The following is a 20,664-nucleotide window of genomic DNA, read 5'->3' as shown; positions in this document are numbered from 1 at the left end:
CAAGGCTCCATGCTGGGACCTATTCTGTTTTTAATATACATTCTTTCTTGAGGCCAGATGATACAGCAGTTTCCTGATGTTTCTTATCATCTTTTTGCTGATGATATTCAGCTATACTACTCAGCCTTCTGAAATTTATAAAGGAATTTGTGTAAAACTTTCCAGACCGATATGTAATATCTTTGTTTCTCAGTTCATCTTGAGTTTCTTTAGATTGTGGAATGATGTGTTGACAGGTTTTATTTAACTGAACTTGTTTGGCAGTAATCAGGCCAGGGTGTGGCTGGTACAAGAGAAAATGCATTTTATGATTTTTATGCATGTTGTAAAAGAGGATGTCTGAGTAACTTCTGAAGTGACTCTATCAAGGTTTGCACAGATATATACATCATCACTGCACTAATTAATTTTTGTATTTTCATGTGATTTCTTAATTTTGAAATACTTGAAACCAAGCAATGTATTAGTTCCTGGCAGTTGCTACAGTTTGTGGTAATGTATGGTATGTGTAAAAGTCACACAGTTTTGTTTAACACTGTGTGTATCTGTAGTGTGTTGGGGGCTGTGCACACAGAGAGTCTTGTTTGCTGGTTAGCGTGCCCTTTAATATTGTATTCAATGTCATACAAACATACGAATATTGAACAAATATTCACAGTAAATATTTAAAGCAAATTAAAACCCAATATAGGATCTATTTAAAAAACAACAACTTTTAAACACAGGTACAGTAGGAGTTGATACTTTCATATTTTTCTGAGAATATATCTGAAGCAGAAGCGTATGTGATCACAGTTTCCTGCCTAGATAGACGTTCTGGTTTCAAAAATACAACCCAGAGGTTTGTGGCTTCATTTCTGTTAAGCTACCTCCAAACTGGAGCTCATGGTTGTGTCAGTTATGCTTCATTTCTGATCACATCACTGGTAAATGTGGTCAAGACACCTCTGTGTGAGTCTTACGCTTAGATGTAAGATCAAACAGATTTTCACACCAACAATTTATTAAAAAATAAATTAATAAATAAATAAAGGCAACCCTTTTTTTTAGGGGGCATGCATATTTGAAAAAGTCACCAACTGATGCCAAAATTTTATGTTGCATTAGCATTAGTGTCTTAATTTTTAGACACTAGCAAAATAATGTAAAGGAAGATATAGTATTTGTATTAGCTCTGAACCTTGAGATCACTTATTTGATTTGTTAAACTACCTGTAAATCATTTAAGCTTAAAAAAGGCACCTAACTCAAAAGATGAACGACTGTGCCCACACGTAACATACAGGTGAGCATAAAATGCATATTTAGACACCATGTTACTAGCTGTGTTTCCATTTCTTTGGCTGCATTTAATTAAAATTGACAAATATAACAGTTTATTAGACATCAAGCAATATTTCTGCAGCAACACTCTAAGTCCCAAAGAACTATTATGTGAGAAGAAGTTTCAGGCCTAAATAATTATTTATTGTAGATGAATAGTATCTGAAACACATGTCATCAGGAGACAGGAAAAAATCCAGGAAAGACCTGATATCTGTGACCTGACTGATGCATCTGCCACTTCAGTTGTTCTTTTTACTGTTTACCAAAGTTTAATCAGTGGAAGGGTGACTGTCAGGAAGCCATAAGGAAACCGGGAGAAAACTGTTGAGGTATGCCAAAGTACACAAGAACTAGAGTAAAAATCAATGGCAAAAGGGGGTTATAGAGCCATAAACCAAATATGAAGAGCTTGGTTCGAATCAAAGAAAAACTTTGTATGTCCTTCAAAAAGCCTGGAAAACTATTTCTCTACACTAAATATTGAAACTACAAGTTCATAATTTGTTGAAGACTAAAGGTGGACATATCAAATATTGACCTTCAAGCTTTTGAGAATTCTACATACTCTCTTTTTGCCTTATATACCGTATCTCCATCTTGTCATGTTTCATGGCACCCACTTTCCAAGCAAAATAAAGAATTTTACACAGCAGTGCAGTAACATTAGAGACAGACATGATAAGTGTGTGTAATGTGTTCCTCCTTGTGGTCTACAGTTTCTGAAAAAAGTAAAAATAATCTTAATGCTACAAGTATATCAGTTAGCAGTTGCTAACACTTGGGGTAACAGCAGCAACCAGCACATGCAGCATATGGCACAATGACAGTGATTGCATCCATACACATGCTGCATTAAGGGCAAGCATAGGCTCTTGTTCTACTATTATTACTCCTGCCGCCACACTAATATCTTCCAATTAATCCTAACATTATCCTCCAATTTTACACAAAAGGCAGTTAAACAACTACTTGGTGGCCAGGCCTCCAGAGTGGATGAGGTTTACTGGTTTATAATGAAGGTTACTGCAGCCACATTAGTTACAACTTCCAACTTTACCCAGAATCCTGTACATTTCGCATGTTTGGCACGGTATAAGAAAGTATGACGTTTTTTGATCCTTTGAGACAGCCAGCATATAGCAGATAATTCTTAAAAAACAGATAACTCCTTTAATGACTTATTTCTCTTCTGTCTAATGCCACCAGTAGCACCTGGAGTTTTGTTGCCCTGGTGGTGAATGTAGTTTAGCAAGCTACTAAAGTGCACTTGAGAATATTTTTTGCAGTTAGTCACAGCTCTGAAAAGTCTCTAGCCACAAACCCACAGCCCTGTGCAGTTCTCTCATACTTTCAGTTTACACCTGGGACCACAGTTTAAGCAAATTCAAATGTAAAACTTGTAAACATCAGAATGGATATTATCATTAGTAACTGTACTCACAGCTTATCATGATATGCATGGATAGTTATTTACTTCTCCTAAGGCTACATATATAGGGATACATAAGTCATTTTCTTTCAACATAAATTCAACACAAATTTTCTGCATTTTGTGCAGAAGAGACAAATTTGGACAATTTCCAAAAGTAGCAGAATTTCCCAAGTACAGTAAAATGAAGCATACTTTTTAATATTAAATTCTAAGTCTCATTTAGTAGGATGAAAAAAAATATTGGAGTTTTCAGATGGTACACTTGTTTAACTCAGAAAATAATTTAATAACTTGAATGTATGCAAATTTACATTTTAAAGAACAGGGTGGGCTCTCAAATCATAAAGAAATTGTAAATATTGTCTTCTCTGCCACCTCCGATTTTTTTAAAAAAAGAAAATGGTTCAAAGTTTGAATATACAGTCTATGTAAATTACTGTTAATTTTAGCTTCATATATAAAACACCTTTTTACACATCTATTTTTTAAAAGACCTGTTGACGCTCTTTCATGGCATTTTTCTTGCACATTGAAATCAAAGGTAATGTTTACTCAATATTAAAGACAAAGATCGGCATCTGTATTTGGGTATTGCCTGTGTGTTAGCTAATTAAATTATATATATATATATATATATATATATATATATATATATATATATATATATATATATATATATATATATTAAAAAACAATAATTCAAGCAGTTTCATATTTGAACACACATGAATAAAATACAACTTCACACAATTTTGAACAGTATAAAGTTATATTTCATGATAATGCTAAAACAGAATATTATTTAACATTTAATTCATAGTCACAATATCAAAGGCTGCACCACATGCAAACAAAAAATGAATAAATAAATTAGTACATAGTCTAACCTGAATTTTCCAGTTAATATTCAAAATCATATTCTGTTAATTATGTGTATATTTTTAATTTTCAAAACCTATTCTGCCTACCTACAATACTGCCTACTACTGCCCTCAAGATAATTTATACTAAGAGGCAAATATTCATATATTTAGCAAAATATTTCCTCGGTTACATCGAGAATAGTTGTAACAATGCGTGAAGAAATGGACCGAAAGGGTTTTTTTTTGTTTGTTTTGTATTTATGTTTTTTTAAATATGTATCTTGGAAAGTATAAAAGCTAAAAAAATGAACAGTAATCATTATGTATGTTCAACAGTTGACATAAAAACTGTCGAAGGTTTAACAGAAGATGTTCTAAAAAATTTCATAATTTGAGACAAGTGACCCAGGTCTCCATAACAAAAAATACGCTAATTTGTACCAGAAACTGATTCATGCTGAGTGTAAGAAAAATCAGTGAAAATTGTAGGCTTTTCTCTAAAAGAAAAAGAAGAGATCTTCGTCTTCAAATATGGTTTCAGATTTAAATGTTCCAAACAATGGCCTGAAAGGGGCTCAATGTATAAAGGAACATTTCACAGCCCTTGTTTTACATGTTCAAACTTTGTGCAATAGAATGTTTATGTGAAATGGACAAGTTAAAGCAGAAATTTGGCTGATGTGAGATGGAATGACCAGTTTCTAAAAAATCTGATATTTCTCTAAGATGATGTTTGGTTTTCCTGATGATTGCTGTAGTTGCTGTTCCCTAAAGCAGCCTTTGCATTTATGGATATAATGCTCTTACATATCAGAATTACTGAAAAAGGTTGATATGCAACTTTATTGAATTTATGTTTTCTCAATAGTTGACCAATTTCACATTCTTATGGACGTTATTGTATGTTCTACCGTTGATGTGTTTAAACATTTTTTCAATGTCGCAGCATCATAGTGAGTTTAAATTGAAAAGGTTATTGTATATGAAATCAGAGCACTTTTGTGTTAGTTTTCTTTTAGCCTAAGATGATATTTGTGACTTTGGCGTGTATGCTGCTCATTTCCTTTTTGGTGGGCGAAGCCACGGCAATATAAAGCCCAGCACATCATTTGTCTGTCTCACTCTCAAGTCATGAGCTGTGGTGATGATGTGGTTCCTGCTCCTGTTTCTTCACATTGCTCACGTTGAGCTGGTGATCTCACAAGGTAATTTCGTTTAGTTTCTTTAATTCTGGATGTTATTAATAGTAATAAATATTATTATGAATTTGAATTACGAATGAGTCTTTAAAATGTCTTTGAAATTTACGGGGGAAAAAAACCTATAGAAATTAATAATTAATTAATTAATTAATTGATAATTAGTATACAATATTAATACTTTAAAAGAGTTAGAATGTAGATTTCAAACAAAGAAAACAATCAGTGGTATTTGTTTACACGTGTGTTTATTTAAATAAGGAATCGCTACAATATCTTTCAAAGCTTAATGTAAAAATTGGTCTTTTTTGTGGGGGTGAACACAAAATACAGAATACCAAAAATTCTCAGCTGCTAAAAGCTTCCATTGCTAAATCTATGTATGTTTTTATTTATAAAGACGTATAAACAAACATAGTGGGAAGCATGGCGGTGAAAGAAAATACCAGGTTCCAATCTAGCCTGAGGTCCACTTTAAGCATTTTTTTTATTGTGATTTTTGCATAATCCTCTCTGTGTGGAGCTGGCACAGCCACCTTGTGTCTGCATGGGTTACCTCTGGGTACTCTGACTTCCTCTCACAGTACAAACACATACGTGCAGTAGGTTAATTGGTAAATCTAAATTAACTGTGTGTGTAAACACGAGTTTCTCCATATGTTAACAGATTGGTGACCTGTGTTATCTGCCTCTTTCCCCATGACGGCTGGATTCCGACCTCCCAGAAATTTTATAAGAAGAATTGTTTGAATATTAATATTAATATTAATGAACAAAAACAATGTGTTTAGAAATATCTTGCTAAATATATTACAATAATAAAGTAAAACATAAAGGCATACAAAACAAAAAAATATTATTATTATTATTTTACTTGTATTCAGATGTTATGGCACGAACAAAGGTTTAAGATTGTATCCTTTGCAGTTCCCAAAAGTAAGTCATGAAACAAATCATAATAATAATAATAATAATAATAATAATAATAATAATAATAATAATAATAATAATAATAATACTTTGCTGTATAAATGTTCCTAGCTGAGGACAAACTGATTCTAAAAAACAAAGGAGGCTACCCATGTGAAGGCTACCTTGAAGTCTACCATAACAACATATGGGGCTTTGTTGGGGATACACTCTGGAGCAAGAACACTGAAAAAGTGGTTTGTAAGAGCACTCACTGTGGGGAACCTGTGGAGAACTCAGTAATAGATACTCTTAAGCCTTCTGAAGACAGACCGATCTGGCTCAATGAACTGAAGTGTGAAGGACACGAGAGCGCTCTGTGGGAATGTAAACATCCTGGTTGGAACTCCAGCCATTACCCAAAGCTCACAGTGAAAAAAATTACATGTTCAAGTAAGTTTTTCAGATTTTTGTTTCTGTTGTTTTTTTTTTTGTTGGTGGTGGGCTTTGTTAGTGAGCTCAGTGACAATGACTCTTAGCTAAAGGTTGTTAAGGTACATTAACTATATTGGAAATGACTTGATAAGATCGATTGTGATGTTTGTTGGTTTTTTGTCTGTGTTTGTATTTGGCTGGTTTATGATTGTGCTCTTCAAGGTAATATCACAATAAGCCTGAATGGACCCAAATGTGCTGGAGCTGTCCAGTACTCCATTGATGGCAAATCGGGTTACTTTTGTAAAGACAGATTGGGTAAGAGTGTGATTCATTCATGTCATTCACATCACGTTTTCTCAGTAAAATGCAAATGCAGTAAACAATACACAGCAACTTAGAGACAGCGTTTAAGATCAGTGTAATGCAATTATGGTTAAATAAATTCTAAACTAATGTCAGATAGTTTTAAATTTTAATTGACTCATATTTTCCAATAATGATTGTAATTAAGTTACTTATTAAAATATCATGCAGTGAAGATTTTCACTAAGACAAATAATGATGATATATTTTAATGTATAATCCCAATCAAAAATAAAAATGAAAGATACTTAAGGAAAGTTGCTTTTCACCATTGATACTTTTATATTCAGACACTATAGTCGCAGAATTAGAAGCTTCAACATTGTCTTGTTAAGCCTGAAATACTAAAGTATCACACTAAAGAAAATCTCTTTGTGCTAAATTATCAGATTCATTCTACAATCAAATGTCTTCTGTGTTTCAAAGGACAGAAGAGTTCCACTACTGTGAAAGATTCTTCTTCTTATTTAATGGTGTACTACTTCCATCACGTTTTAAAATGTTTTACACTATTTTTGATTAACAAAGATTATATAATTCCTCTCTCTTAAAGAAAAAAAAGAAGCCGATCTTCTGTGTAAAAATCTCGGGTGTGGTGAATTCAAAGAAATTCTTACCTTAAAATGGATGGATAGTGAAAGAAGCTCATCAAAGATGGAGCTCGATTGTTCAGCCTTTAAAAATGCAGACCCAGATCATCTGTGGCAGTGTGTGAATGGCAAACAGCACAATTCAGCATCATGCAAACCTGTTTCTGTCATATGTGAAGGTAACACACAGACACACGCACACACTTACACATTATTTAAACCGATTTTAAAGCTGTGATAAAAACTGTTAAATATTGAATATGGTGGTGAATTCAGAAAGTGTTTTTATGAACAGGTTATACGAGACTGCAGCTCAAAGGAAATCCATCAAATGTGTGTTCTGGGCAGCTGGAAAAAGAAGAAAATAACAACTGGGCACCTGTTCAACAGGACAACTTTGATTTTGATGTGTGCCAGCAAATGCACTGTGGTAACTCTCTCAGCCCAAAAAACAGCACAAACAAAAACCTTAATGTGACATGCACAGGTAATTCAACACATCTATATTCCAACACAAACAACTTCCAAGCAAACACTTCACACTGTAAAACTGCTCTCTCTCTCTCTCTCTCTCTCTCTCTCTCTCTCTCTCTCTCTCTCTCTCTCAGATGAAGTTAAAGTAGTTCTGAAGCTCTCTGGTAAAGACAGCAAGTGCTATGGTATAGTTAATATTAAAGTGAATGGTTCAGTTAATCCTGTGTGTGCCTCCTCCTGGACTAAAAAGGAAGCTGAATTGGTCTGCAAGGAGCTTGGATGCGGGGAAGTGAGTGTTCAAGTTTACTCACCATAAGTTACCTGTTGTTCTGATACATGGATACTGAGTGTATCAGAAACTGTCCATACAGCAGTGCTACTGGGTTTATTGTAATAAGTGTATTAAAGTGCACCATTAATACCGGATGATTATCAATGAAATAACATAAACTCATAAATGCTTTGTTCTAGCTGATTTATACTAAAGTCGAACGTCGAAATTCAAGAGGGATAATGGACCATGTGAGCTGCAAAGGCAGCGAGTCCTCACTGTGGCACTGTCAGGCTCAGCATGGTGACAATATCCAGTGTTCAAACCAACCTTATGTGGTGTGTTCAGGTGAGATACAGCAGTGGAAATGTACAGAGTGGCTGCTGATGGCCTTTGTCTCCTATTATAATGGGATTTTAAATCCTGCAATAAATTCTCTGTCGGGAGAGAAAATCTGTAACTTCATTCAACGAAATTGTGACATTGTTAAATTCTGATTAAATTTTTCCAAAATGTGTCCAGTAAGAGTTTAATTTAATGTATTTATTCTTTTTGTGCTTCGTGGCTGATAAATCTCTTATTGTCGTGGTACAGACAGTGTGGAGGTGAAACTGGCAGATGGTCCTGGAAGATGTGCTGGAAGATTGGAGATAAAGCATGAGGGCCAGTGGAAGAAAGTTCCTGCAAAAGGATGGACAGAGGCTCAATCAGCAGCTGTCTGCAAACAACGGCAATGTGGGGAAAAAGGCAAAACTGAAAAATTCAGTCAGGGTTCTGGTAGCTTCCTATCAATAACGTGTCCGAGAGATAAGAAGATATCAAAGATATCTGAGTGTTTAACAGAAAAATCAAACAACCAATTTTCAGATCAGGAAACGGAAGCAGTTGGAATCACCTGTGAGGGTGAGTGTTATTTTTTTTTATTATTATTTCTCTGCCCTTCAGTGTCATCAGCCAGAAAAACTGTTTCCTTCCTTAAAGGAAGAGTTTTTGTATCTTTGGTCTTTTAGTTGCTGAACAAGTCACAGATGATATTGGTGAAGATGGATCAAAACAGGAAAAGCTGCAGACATACTAAAATATGATAAATTGTTAAAACCAGGAAAACAACATTTTCATTCATCAATGTCAGTCAGAAGAAAAGCTCAGCTTAGTTAACTTCTCTTTTTATTCCTACAGCTCCTTCAGGCTCAAAAGTCCTTCCATGCCTACAATTTAATTTTCATTGTTCATTCCGTTTTAACATTTTTTTTCTTTCAAATACTTGACTGTTTACACAAAAATTTAATTAAAAGATTATTTTGGCACAGTTACATGCTTAGGAATGAAAGTCTTACAGACAATGCTAATTTTTTGCCTATAAATAGAGATAAAACTGAGCACCTTTTAACCTTGTAAACGTTAAATTGGCCACCAGTAAAAAACAGTTGATTCAGAATGCTGCAGCAGGAGTACTGACATGGACTAACAATAGAGAGCAGATTTGTGATATATTGGCTTCTCTTCATTGGATCCCTAGAACAAATTCCCTCTCAGACTACAGACTACTTGTGGTTCCTAAAAGTGGAATAGAAGGCAGAGCTTTCAGCTTTCAGGTCCCTCTTCTGTGGAATTACTTCCCAGTTTGGATTTGGTAGGCAGGCACGTTGTCTACATTTAAGATTAGGCTTCAAACCTTCCTTTTTTGATAAAGCTTATAATTAGTGCTCAATAAGGTGACCCTGAATAATCACCTAGTTATGCTGAAATAAGCCCAGACTGTGGTATATCTCCATTCAGCTTCTTTCACCAAGTATGTGTCTATACACCACTTTCCTATTTTTGTGTCTATGTCTTTGTGAACCACTGACCTTTCAACAGGTAGACAACCTGCATAGCTACTTACTACATATCATGTTTCTCTCTTTGTGTCCATCAGGTCATAAGGTGGTGTTTTTAAGTGGAACCTGTTCTGGTCATGTGGGGATAGAGCATAGCAGAGAAATCTACTGGCTCTCTGGGTCTAACGAGACATGGAAAAACGAGTCTGCAAACACAGTGTGTCAGCAGATGCATTGTGGGAACGCTGCTAACTTTTCTTCAAACTCTACAGTTGATATGATTACTAAAGTCTGGAAAGACTCTTTTAATTGCTCATCTAGAGAAAAGTCTCTTTTTGAGTGTAACCAAACTACACCTCTGCCTCCTGACCACCATAATTCTACTGCCTATGTGAAATGTTCAGGTAATGTGAAATGTGAATGAGTCAAAGTATAAAACTAAGAATAAGGTCATTGTGGAATCGATTTATTGTGTCACTAGTTGTAATGTGATCCACTCAGAGGACACAATTTGTTTATAACAGACTTTACCTTTTAATGTCCATAGATGTACATTCACCTCCTTGTTTTCTCTCAATCAAGTTTCTACTATTTTCAGTTTTTTCCTGAAACCTAGCTTGGTCTAAGAAGTTGTGAAATATCTGCTGATACTAGTTTCCTCTTAAATTTAACTTTTTCATGTCACAACAGGAAATATTGGAATGAGGTTGACAAACAGCTGCTGGGGAAAAGTCAGGATTCATGTAGAAGAGAAGGAAGGAGATATGTGTGCAGACACCTGGACAGAAGACAAGTCTGTGAAGCTGTGTGAAAAGCTGAACTGTGGGACGCCCATAAAAGCCCACAATAGTCCCAAAGATGGTGATATCCTCTTTAAGAGTTTACACCCGACAAATCAGACTACTGACCTGACACAGAGCATCTTTGTCAAAAACCAGGACAATGATAAGTCCTGTAAACAAAAACCAGCCTATGTTGTTTGCTCAGGTAATTAATTGTTTGTTTGTTTTTTAAAAAAAACTATTTTTAGATTGCAAACATATAATAAATGTCGTGACTTTCCTTGGCAGAATGTTTCATTTTCAAATAATTTGCCTCCTTTGGAAAAAAGTGCCAGTTTTATTGTTGCAGTTTATTGGATTATTGAATTTTTGTCACTAAGTTACAGGATACCAGAATTTAAAAAACAAAAAGAGACTGATTTTTGCTTTAACATGAATCTGTTTTTAAATATTCCATCAAATCATCAAAAAATGTTAAAGCAAATTTGAATTTTTCTGAAGTTACCTTTTAATGTTTTCACTACGACTATGATGGATAATTAAAAATAAAATGACAACATTACTAATTTCTTTCAGGTAGTGTCAAGCCCAGATTCAGCATTCCCAGTTACAAATGTTTTGGAAACGTAGAGGTGGAGTATGAGGGGAAGTGGATCCCTGTGTGCGAGGATGCTCTCACTAACAATCGAAACACCATCTGTCAGGAGCTTAAATGTGGTGATGCTGTCGAGACTCTTCCCTACTTTGGACCTGCACCAGCAGATAAATTAGCCATTTCAAATCTAAACTGCACTGCAAATGCTAACAGTCCATTATCTGCATGCAGCAGTATTATTGCTTCTACAGCTGCCTGCAAACACAGTGGCCTCCGATGCTCTGGTGTGTATAATGATCTTTGTGTCAGCAGTTTCTTAATTATTATTTGCTCCTTCGGCCTAATTTTAAAATAAAGGCTTTGAAACTGAATTGAAATTGAAACAAACTGAGATTAGTTTGTATTTCAGAAAAATGTTGAGATAAAAATAATGCTGCGTTCAAACTTTGACATGTTCGCCTTCAAAGGTTACTTTTAGTGAAATAAAGGTTAGAATGTTAACATCCTCACCTCCATTAATCATATTTGTTCTACTCAGTTTTACTCTTTTCTTTTCTGCTTGTTGTCCATGTCACCAGTATGGCTCTGCCACACAGTCTGACTCACTTAATGTCTGGAATCAGCTGGAAACAGCTAGCCTGTGCAGTCTGATGGTTATAAAAATATCGCTGTCATCAGTTGTCATCTCTTTGTTATCACTCTATAAAATCATTTTATTTACACAGCAGTCAGAAGGGTAGCTAAACTTTAAAAACTTTAAGTTGATGAAGGATCATAATGTCATTTCTGTGTGCAGAGTGTGTTATTTATATCATTCAGATCCTGTTGGTTACATCATGTTTTGTGAACTTTTTATTTCTCTTGTCTGTCTCAGAATGGAGGACGATGGTACCTGACAAAAAGGCCTGTAGTGGAACAGTGTTGGTTCACTGGAGACAGGGACTCAGTGCTGTTTCCAGGGAAAACTTCAATGAAACTGAGAAGGAAAAGCTTTGCCAGGATATGGACTGTGGTGGATACCAATCAACAAATAAAAAACACCCCCAAACAACTGAAATAGATTCTTTTTGGAACAAAAGCTTCAGCTGTGGTGAAAATCCAGGAAGCATTTGGGAATGTGAAAATAAAACCACACCCTCAAGGAAGGAGCCAGTCTTTATTGAATGCAAAAGTAAGATTTATATCAGCAGGACTGATCTTTAATGATCACAGACTTTACATTTGCACTGGAAACACTGAAGAGTGAAACAAGACACAAGGAGTGTGAAAGAGAATTATTCCAGATACACTGGATAAAGTAAACTAAAGCTAAAAGTGTTAAATGAATATTTTGACTTTGCAGTGCAGAGACGATTAACTGATCATTTCTACCTCAGTGCTTTATGTCTTTATCAATACTTGACTGCAGTGTTTATTGCTTTCCTTCCCAGAGGAGCCCAATGTCAGCCTTTCACAGGGCTGTCGTGGGGAAGTGAGGATAGATGGCATTCCAGTGTGTGATAGTAACTGGGATCTATCCTATGCACACAAAGTTTGCCAAGAAAAGCTTTGTGGCAATGCTGTCTTCATTAAACCCAAAGCTCCATCAAAGGGTTCAGGTAACTTTTACCATGTCAGCTGTGAAAAGTACCATTCCATCATTGACCAGTGCAGGAGGACTAAAGGACAGTGTGGCACAAATGTGGTGTTCATTACTTGTAGTGGTAAGTGTGAGTCCATACACCTCTCTTTCCATAAACTCATCCCTACACTGAAAAAAAGGCCATGTTGGATTTACTTGATTCAATAGTGGACATTTGTTGCACACAAATGTTTTGCTTTGGCAGAAACTTAAACAACTGAGTTAAATCAACACAACTTTTTCATATTCAATAAACCTGTGCATTTTGTGTTTCTAAAACGCGATTGAAACATGTTCAGATGAAGTAAGTTGAGCTCTTTGAATATTTTAATCCTTCACAATTTTGTCATTTTATTTCAACACTATTCAATAACTTTTACCCCAATACTACTTGGTCACTTAAATACTACATGTTGTCTTCATATTACATAATGTTCAACAAAGTCTAGATCCTGGTTACCATAAAAATTGAATGGATTTACAATGACTACCATCCTCTGGGTTGCAGGAGAGCTGGGAAATAACCCTGAAGTGATAGGTTACGAGGCAGGGTACACCCTGGACAGCTCACCAGTCTATCACATAGAAACAAACAACCATTTACACTTACATTCATGGATAATTTAGAATCATCAATTAACTTAGCTCTAATAGCTGCATGACTTTTAACTGTGGGAGGAAACCAGAAGACCCAGAGAGAAACCACTGCAAACTAGCCAGAAAGTGGATTTGAACCCAGGACCTTCTTATTGTGAAGCAACAGCACTAACCACCATGCCAACAATCTAGGAAACACAGGAAAGCTATGATTTCCTGTGTTTGATGCAGAATTTTTATGTTTTTATCCTTGACAGGTTAATCCACAATAAATAGCAATAGCATGCACGTGGTGTGTGTGTGTAGTTCTCTGCCTCTTATAACTCCACTGATTTTCCTGCAGTTTGAAATCTTGTGAATTTCATGAGTTCAGCAACTAACCACTCTTACTAGATTGTATCATGTCATCTCAACAAGAACAAATTAAGTTTTTGAATTCCATGCAAATCCTACATGATTTAATTACGTTCATAAAAACATGAAATTATTGTGTTCAAATTACAAGGTAGACTTTTTTAATGTAACAACCACCCAATTTACTGTTTTTGGTATACCAAAAAAGAGTGCGAGACTGAAATCCCGTGCAGTGTCGCGGGATTTAACATTGCTATATTATTGACTTACTTCACTTGAACATGATATGAACAATTTAATCTACCCTCTCTGCATATCATGTAGTTTCTACACTATATAGTTACACTTAACTTTAAAGCATGAGGCAGTTGTGTTAAATACATGCAAGATGCTTACATAAATCCAAGAGCTGGCCAATCCCTTTTTTTCAGTGTATATACAGTACATACATGTATGTCCTGTCTTAACTATAGTAGTATTTTAATTCATTATCTTGGGGTGATTGTTACAGGTCTTTGTTTTTTGCAAAAGGAAACATGACAATGACATTCTCAAATTGCTTATGCCACTGTTAAGGAACTTATTCCAGTTTCTGTAACAATGACCATTTGGCTTGTTCATTAGAAAAGTCATCTCAAAAATTTTAAAAATGTACAAGTTATTTTTGTTCATTTTTTAAACACATTATGAACTCAAGCAGACCATCTCTAACATCATATTTGTCAGACAGAAGTGGATGAGCTTGTTTCTTTGCTTTTACAGAAAGTGTAAAGTTCCGCACTACTGAAAAATATGGAGGTGTCCTTGAAGTCAATTATCGAGATAAGTGGGAAAGAGTTTGTCCATTTAATCATTCCCCAGTGTTAGAGAGAAAGCTCTGTGAAGAGATTAAGAAAGAAAACCATAGCATCTCTACGGAAGACAAACAGGTAAATCTTTACATTCTGTTTCTTGAAACCAGTCACTAATTTATCTCGTATGCTACAAACCAAAATCATGGACAGTTTCCTGGCTCTGTGTTTCAGCTTATTTAAATCTAATAATGAAGACTGGAATGTGACTTTTATATTATTTAGGTTTATGAAATGGAAAGAAATGTATGGGAGGTGTAGCTGACTAAATACAAAATGCTCAAAGTTTTTTAAGTTAAAAACTTACTGGACACTTTTTGACACAAAATTTGCAGAAGCGTAAAAGAAATGGACTGTCCTACCTTTGGTTTGGACTTCTAGTGACTTATTTTGCTGTGTGTTGCTTTGATGCTTCAGTCAGGCCTGTTTTTTACTGCCAGAGATATTTTAGTGTTTTTTGTTCTGGTTGTATCACTAAATGTGAAAAGTTTAAATTTCATTCAAGATCAACTTAGAAACAACACTGGAGTTCATTGATGTTACCATGGACATCAAGCGCTCTGTCAAAAAACATCCATGTGTAAAAGTTTCTCCAGCTACAATCATTTGTCCCGGTAAGAGAATTCATGAATCCTTTCTTAATATGTTCTATTGGTTTCAGAAATATTCGTTCACATGTTTTGCAAAGAAGAGGCTTTTTTTTTTAATTTTAAAATAAACTCTGAGCTTACTTACCTTGAGGTGGTGCAGATAAACATGATGAATCAACTACAGCTCTCACTGTGACTGGATCCAGAAAAACCTAAGTGGCTTTGCTTTATTTCAGGCTATGTGAAACCGACTCCCACGCCAACATCACCCTCACCACCCCCACCACCCTCACCAACCTCACCACCTCCTTCTACATCCATAGCACCTATTATCGTGGGTGTGGGATTTCTTCTTGTTGTAATAATTTTGATTTCTGTACTTATACGATTTTGTGTCAAGAGAGCCAGGAAGTCCAAAGTTTCATGTGAGTATATTTATTACATGGCTTGTTTCTCTTTTAACAAATTACCTTAGAACATATCAAAAACTAAACTGAACATGAGATCCATCCTCATCATCCAAGTTTAAAGAAAAAGGCATTGGAGGCTTTTTGCCACAAGAGGGCAGTCTTTCAGCATACTGACTGAATTTTGACTTCTCTGTGCTTTTCAGACAGCATTTTAAATAACACAGTCACTGTTGCTCACTGAACAAGCAGCACATCAGCAATGTCGAAGATTGCTTACTTGATTGAAAATGTACATACAGAACTTGTAGAATTACCCAAACCTGTGCGTGTGTTGCGATTTTCCTTGTCTTGTGCTGTACCCTGGTACACTGGTACATCACTGGTTCAATAGCACAGTGCATTGGTTAGACAGCTGCAGTTAATGTGTAATACATTAATCTTTCAGCAAGAATGCTTCCTGGGAAAGAACTGGAGTTTGAAAGTGGGGAATATGAGGATGTCATAGACAAGGAAAATGAGATGGAAGACCTCAGTCATGGTAGTGTGTCATTTATTCATTCATTTGTTTATTGATTGATTGATTATTTTGTTCATTCATTCAGTTTTTTCATATTCGTGTTATTAATCCTAATCAAAGTCTAGATTTTAGTGTCATTTAAACATGTGTACATAACTAAAACTCATTTTTGTTGTGGTAATGATGTGGTCATTTAAGAAGCAGTAATACCTAAAACACTGTTATACTTTACACTGATAATATTATTCATTATTACATATTAATACGCCAATTGAAGTTATGTCTACTTAATTGCACTATATCATCAACTTGAGAGGTTCTGGCTATAGAAACGAAAACCTTACCTGAATTAAATTTGGCTTTACTTTTCGATGTTGTCTTCTTGCTTTGAGCTACTGCTTCTCTGATGTCCACTTAAAGGTGCACAATTTCCCTTTCAGCGTGAGCCTAAACAGAGATATAAAACAGATTTCAAATTTCTGCACTAGTCAAGGTTCAGTTTTCATTAAAAAATATGCACATATCTGAGATGTGGGAGTTTTGGGGGAAACTTTTTTTATATAAGTGTTCTCATGTTATTTTTCATTCAGGAGTCAGATCAGAGGCGGAAATAATCTCAGAGAAAGATGGGCAAAGTGTTTCCTCTTTACCTTATGAGGATATTGAAGCAGATGAGGCTCGACACCTGACCTTCTCAGGCACGACTGCTCCTGCTGCCCGAGACATCAACGTTCATGAAGGTGTCCATAATGAAAGTATTAGCACTATCACAGTGTTTTCACATGTCAGTATTGGTAAATCTGAAAATGGCATCAGTGAGACTAATCAATGTTTAACATTTGCAATCTGATTTTCTTTGTGACAGATGGGGTGACTTACGAAGAGGAAGATTCACAGGAAAGTTATGACGACATTGGTATGATTACTGAAACTACACAGACTACAGCAGAGGTTCACAACAGCTCCAAAACAATTGATGACTTAAACACAGCAGCCCCAGGATTGGTGGAGAGAGATGAGGACTACCTAGAGCCAGATGTGGATGGGTGAGCCAAATATGGCTTTAGCACCTACTTAAAAAATCAGATCATGTAAAATTTGCCTTCTTTAAATGATATTATTTTAAATGACTACAATAAAATTCAATTTGACCCAAAACCTCAGTGTAAAAAGAAGCAAAATCTGTCTTTTGATAAAAACTTGAAATGTATAATATATAAAAAGAATGTTAAGTACTAGTATTCTATCTTTCTATTTTTTTGTTTGTTTGTAAACCTATAATTGAATGTAAGGTTTTTATAAACATCCTTACAGTGTTTCATATGTCACATTTATTATAATTAAATCTTTTATAATTATTACGTTTTTAGGTTTGAACCTTTAAGTACTTCTAGTGATGCCTCAGAGACTCAGGAATTTGGGAAATGGTTTAGATGTTGAGTATCAAACTGTATGTTATGTATGCTATATATAGTTTGATACACAGCACAATAAGCCGTTTTATCCATAAGATGTCGGTTTTAGAGTCTCTGAAGTTCTAAAACTGAAAATAAAATGTCCCATTCTTTTAGGTTAGGTTTTTGTTTCTTTCTTTCTTTCTTTCTTTTTTTTAATCAATGCTTCGAATCAGAGCATTTTGAATAAAATTTCATTATCACACAATTTAATGTTCTATGTAATAACTTAATAATTTCTCCTGGTGGTCAAAGCTAGAGTCATTGCTTGCTACCAATGTTAACATGAATAAGGTCATTGCTAAGGCACTGACAGACCGGCTAGTGCAGCTATTAGAAGACCACTGAGAAGAGAGACAGCGATACAAGCAAGGAGACTAATTTGTAAGCAGTGCCCCTCATATCTCGTGTAAACATCACATCTAGCATCCCTGTCAGAGGCCTTGCGGAGGGATCATGGTGTAACTGAAGCTGAAATAGATACAGACTTCTCCAGACCTTCTCCAGAAAGCGATGCATATCTGTCTAATATGAAGAAATATGATAATATGATAAACCTTTACTGCAGTCTATAAAGAGTCTATAAAGTCTATAAAGGGTTTAGAGTAGTTATAAAACAGCTACCTGATCATCTGCAGAGGAATGGTTTAGGGATGCACCGATACTGGCCTCAATACCACATTTTCTAAAGTACTGGTACTCGTCAAAAGTCCCCCGATACCGGGGACCGATACCACGGTCTGAGACCTGTCTATGTTTGAGCGGCATGTAAGGGGTTAATCACAGGCGCCGAGTCCCCCCCCCACAGGCCCCGAATGCCCGCCCCCAGGCCCCGGCTGCAGCTCAGAGCTGAGAGAAGGGCAGGCGAGCAGTGTTGCCAACTTAGCAACTTTGTCGCTATATTTAGCGAGTTTTCAGACCCCCTAGCGACTTTTTTTAGAAAAAAAGTCGCTAGGGGGTCTGAAAACTTTTTTTTTCTAAAAAAAGTCGCTAAAAAAGATGTAAAAGCGCATATCGCTTTTACTCTCAACAAGCAGCGGGTGCTGTAACGCAGTCAGTTCTTCTTTTACTCTTATGCTGTTTTGTGGATCAGGTTTAAAACTACTTATAAACACACACACACACAAAGTAACTCCACCAGAGTGCCTATTTCGGGTCACTTTTGCCGGTCCAAGCCCAGGTAAAGGAGAAGGGTTGGAATTGTGACATTACAAAAAACAATAATTGCTAAAAGAAATTTAATTTGTAGTTCTAAATAAACTCTAAATGCATTTAGGACGTTTTTTGCTCACTTTATGTCTCGTCCACGATGTTATTTCTCTCTCCAGCAGCGTAGGTTACAATTACATTAGCATGACCAATTATGCAAATTAGGTGATGACGTCATTTAGCGACTTCTAGCGACTTTTAGGACAACCAATAGCGATTTTCCTTACTGAGGAGTTGGCAACACTGCAGGCGAGACAAGTCAGCCATGTGGAAATATTTCAAAGTGAACGAAGACGCGAAAACAAAGGCGGACTGCAAATTGTGCTTAGCGAAATTGTCCAGAGGAGGCTCAAAAGGTAGCGCATTTAACACAAGTAATTTAATCAAGCACCAAAATCCCAACACAACAACGAGTACAAAGAGTTTACCTACGCTTATTTACCCATGCTTATTAGCACAGAGGAGCATAGCTGATGCTATAGCAGTGGGACGGAAAATAGTTGGGCATTTTAAACATTCCGCCTTAGCCTACTCCCGCCGCGAGGACATTCAGGGACAGCTCAACCAGCCAATAAAGAGACTGCAGCAGGACGTACAGACGCGCTGGAACAGCACGTATTACATGCTCCAGTCCCTCATTGAGCAAAAGCGAGTGCTGAGGGTGTCCGAGCATGAACTCCCTGACTATCTCACCGCTCACCAATGGGCTCTTATGGAGACGACTGTTGCCATCCTCGCCCCCTTTGAGGAACTAACTAAAAAAGTGAGGAGCTACGACGCACTAGCCTCTGATGTCATCCCAGCTGTGACTGTGCTAGTGAGACGTCTAAACAGAGAAACAGACGAGTAAATACCTCTCAGCCCCATGTAGCAGTGTGGAAAGTGAAAGGCTTTTTAGCTCAGTGTCACACATTATAGATGAAAACAGAAACAGTCTGACTGCTGATAATGCAGAAAAGCTACTTTTCTTAAACTCACTGCCACTCACTTTTTCTCTCCATTAAGTGAGTCATGTTAGACTTGATGTTAATACCTACCTCAGTTGCACTGACTGCCACAGTTCTATGTTGGTGGATGTTGTTAGTTTATTCAAATATTGTGCACTAAATAGCAAAGATGTTTATTAATGCCCCTTGTGTTGTCCAAAGCGGCAGAGTTTACAATAAACTGAAAACAATACTTGAGTTGCACTGTCACTGTTTAAATTTTTTTTTCATAATTATTTATTCTGTAATATGTTGCATACAACATGCTTTTCATTTTAAATAAATGTTCTTAATTCCAAACCAGTCCCTTGTTTGTTTGTTTTGTTTTTTGTTAAATTATAGGACTAAAGCTGTTACCTGTAAATTTAAATCATGTTTTTATTAAGTATTCGGTATCGGCGAGTACTGAAATGCAAGTACTCGTACTCGTACTCGTACTCGTTTCCAAAAAAGTGGTATCGGTGCATCCCTAGAATGGTTTATTCAGCCAGATTTAAAACTCATCACAGTACAGAAAAAGCATCAGTGAAGGTCACAAATGATCAGATAGTTGACTATTATCTGTGCTTGTTCTAGTTGACCTCAGTACTGTTGATCATAATATTTCATTACAGAGATTAGATCATGCTGTAGGTATTAAAAGTAGTGAACTGCAGTGGTTTGAATCATACCCATCTAATAGACTTTAATTTCTTCATTTCAATGGGGAGTCTTCTTCATGCATAGTGGTTAACTGAGATCTTCAACATCTGCATCCACATTCAAAACCAAATAAAAAACCAAAATATTTCTCAGCCTTCTCATTGGTTACTCTGTGTGTGTACGTGTGTTCCTGTGTGAGTAAGTGGGGTACATTTTGTGCATAGGAGGAGGGGAAGACATTATGTGTCTGTGGTTTATGTGTTTGGGGTGGATGTGGGTTCTGAGTAAACATTTTCACATGCATTTAGTGGAATCCAAAGCATGCTCAGATGACTTGAGGTAAAATTTGTTACATAAAAAAGACCAAATAA

At 36.0% G+C, this 20,664-nt stretch overlaps 1 protein-coding gene across 2 annotated transcripts; it reads left to right on the top strand.

The window, feature by feature from the left end:
* The first annotated feature begins 4,765 nt into the window (after positions 1-4,765).
* LOC148096938 (scavenger receptor cysteine-rich type 1 protein M130-like) lies at positions 4,766-17,052 on the top strand. Of its 2 annotated transcripts, XM_087834036.1 has the most exons (19): positions 4,766-4,826; positions 5,862-6,182; positions 6,387-6,482; positions 7,084-7,299; positions 7,416-7,607; positions 7,729-7,883; positions 8,066-8,213; positions 8,460-8,768; positions 9,784-10,089; positions 10,376-10,672; positions 11,044-11,346; positions 11,937-12,233; positions 12,493-12,765; positions 14,397-14,563; positions 14,991-15,099; positions 15,312-15,500; positions 15,931-16,023; positions 16,593-16,742; positions 16,868-17,052. In XM_087834036.1, exons 1-19 carry the CDS (start codon positions 4,766-4,768, stop codon positions 17,050-17,052), a joined length of 3,867 nt encoding a protein of 1,288 aa, XP_087690162.1. The 2 variants fall into 2 exon arrangements, with proteins under 2 accessions (XP_087690162.1, XP_087690163.1); XM_087834037.1 differs by lacking the exons at positions 4,766-4,826; positions 5,862-6,182; positions 6,387-6,482 and having other exon boundaries at positions 7,102-7,299; positions 14,991-15,093; positions 15,931-16,026.
* The last annotated feature ends 3,612 nt before the right edge of the window (positions 17,053-20,664 follow it).

The sequence above is a fragment of the Neolamprologus brichardi genome, chromosome 20 (assembly GCF_056152115.1).
Source record: "Neolamprologus brichardi isolate AB-2024 chromosome 20, ASM5615211v1, whole genome shotgun sequence".
Taxonomy (NCBI): Eukaryota; Metazoa; Chordata; class Actinopteri; order Cichliformes; family Cichlidae; genus Neolamprologus; species Neolamprologus brichardi.
Note: the sequence above shows the minus strand (reverse complement) of the source record. Positions and strands in the feature narration are given on the sequence as shown.

Coding starts and splice junctions, on each gene's coding strand:
- LOC148096938 (XM_087834036.1), top strand. CDS start 4,766: ATGATGTGGTTCCTGCTCCTGTTTCTTCACATTGCTCACGTTGAGCTG. Junction 7,608..7,728: donor CCTTAATGTGACATGCACAG/GTAATTCAACAC, acceptor TCTCTCTCTCAG/ATGAAGTTAAAGTAGTTCTG. Junction 16,743..16,867: donor AGACATCAACGTTCATGAAG/GTGTCCATAATG, acceptor TCTTTGTGACAG/ATGGGGTGACTTACGAAGAG.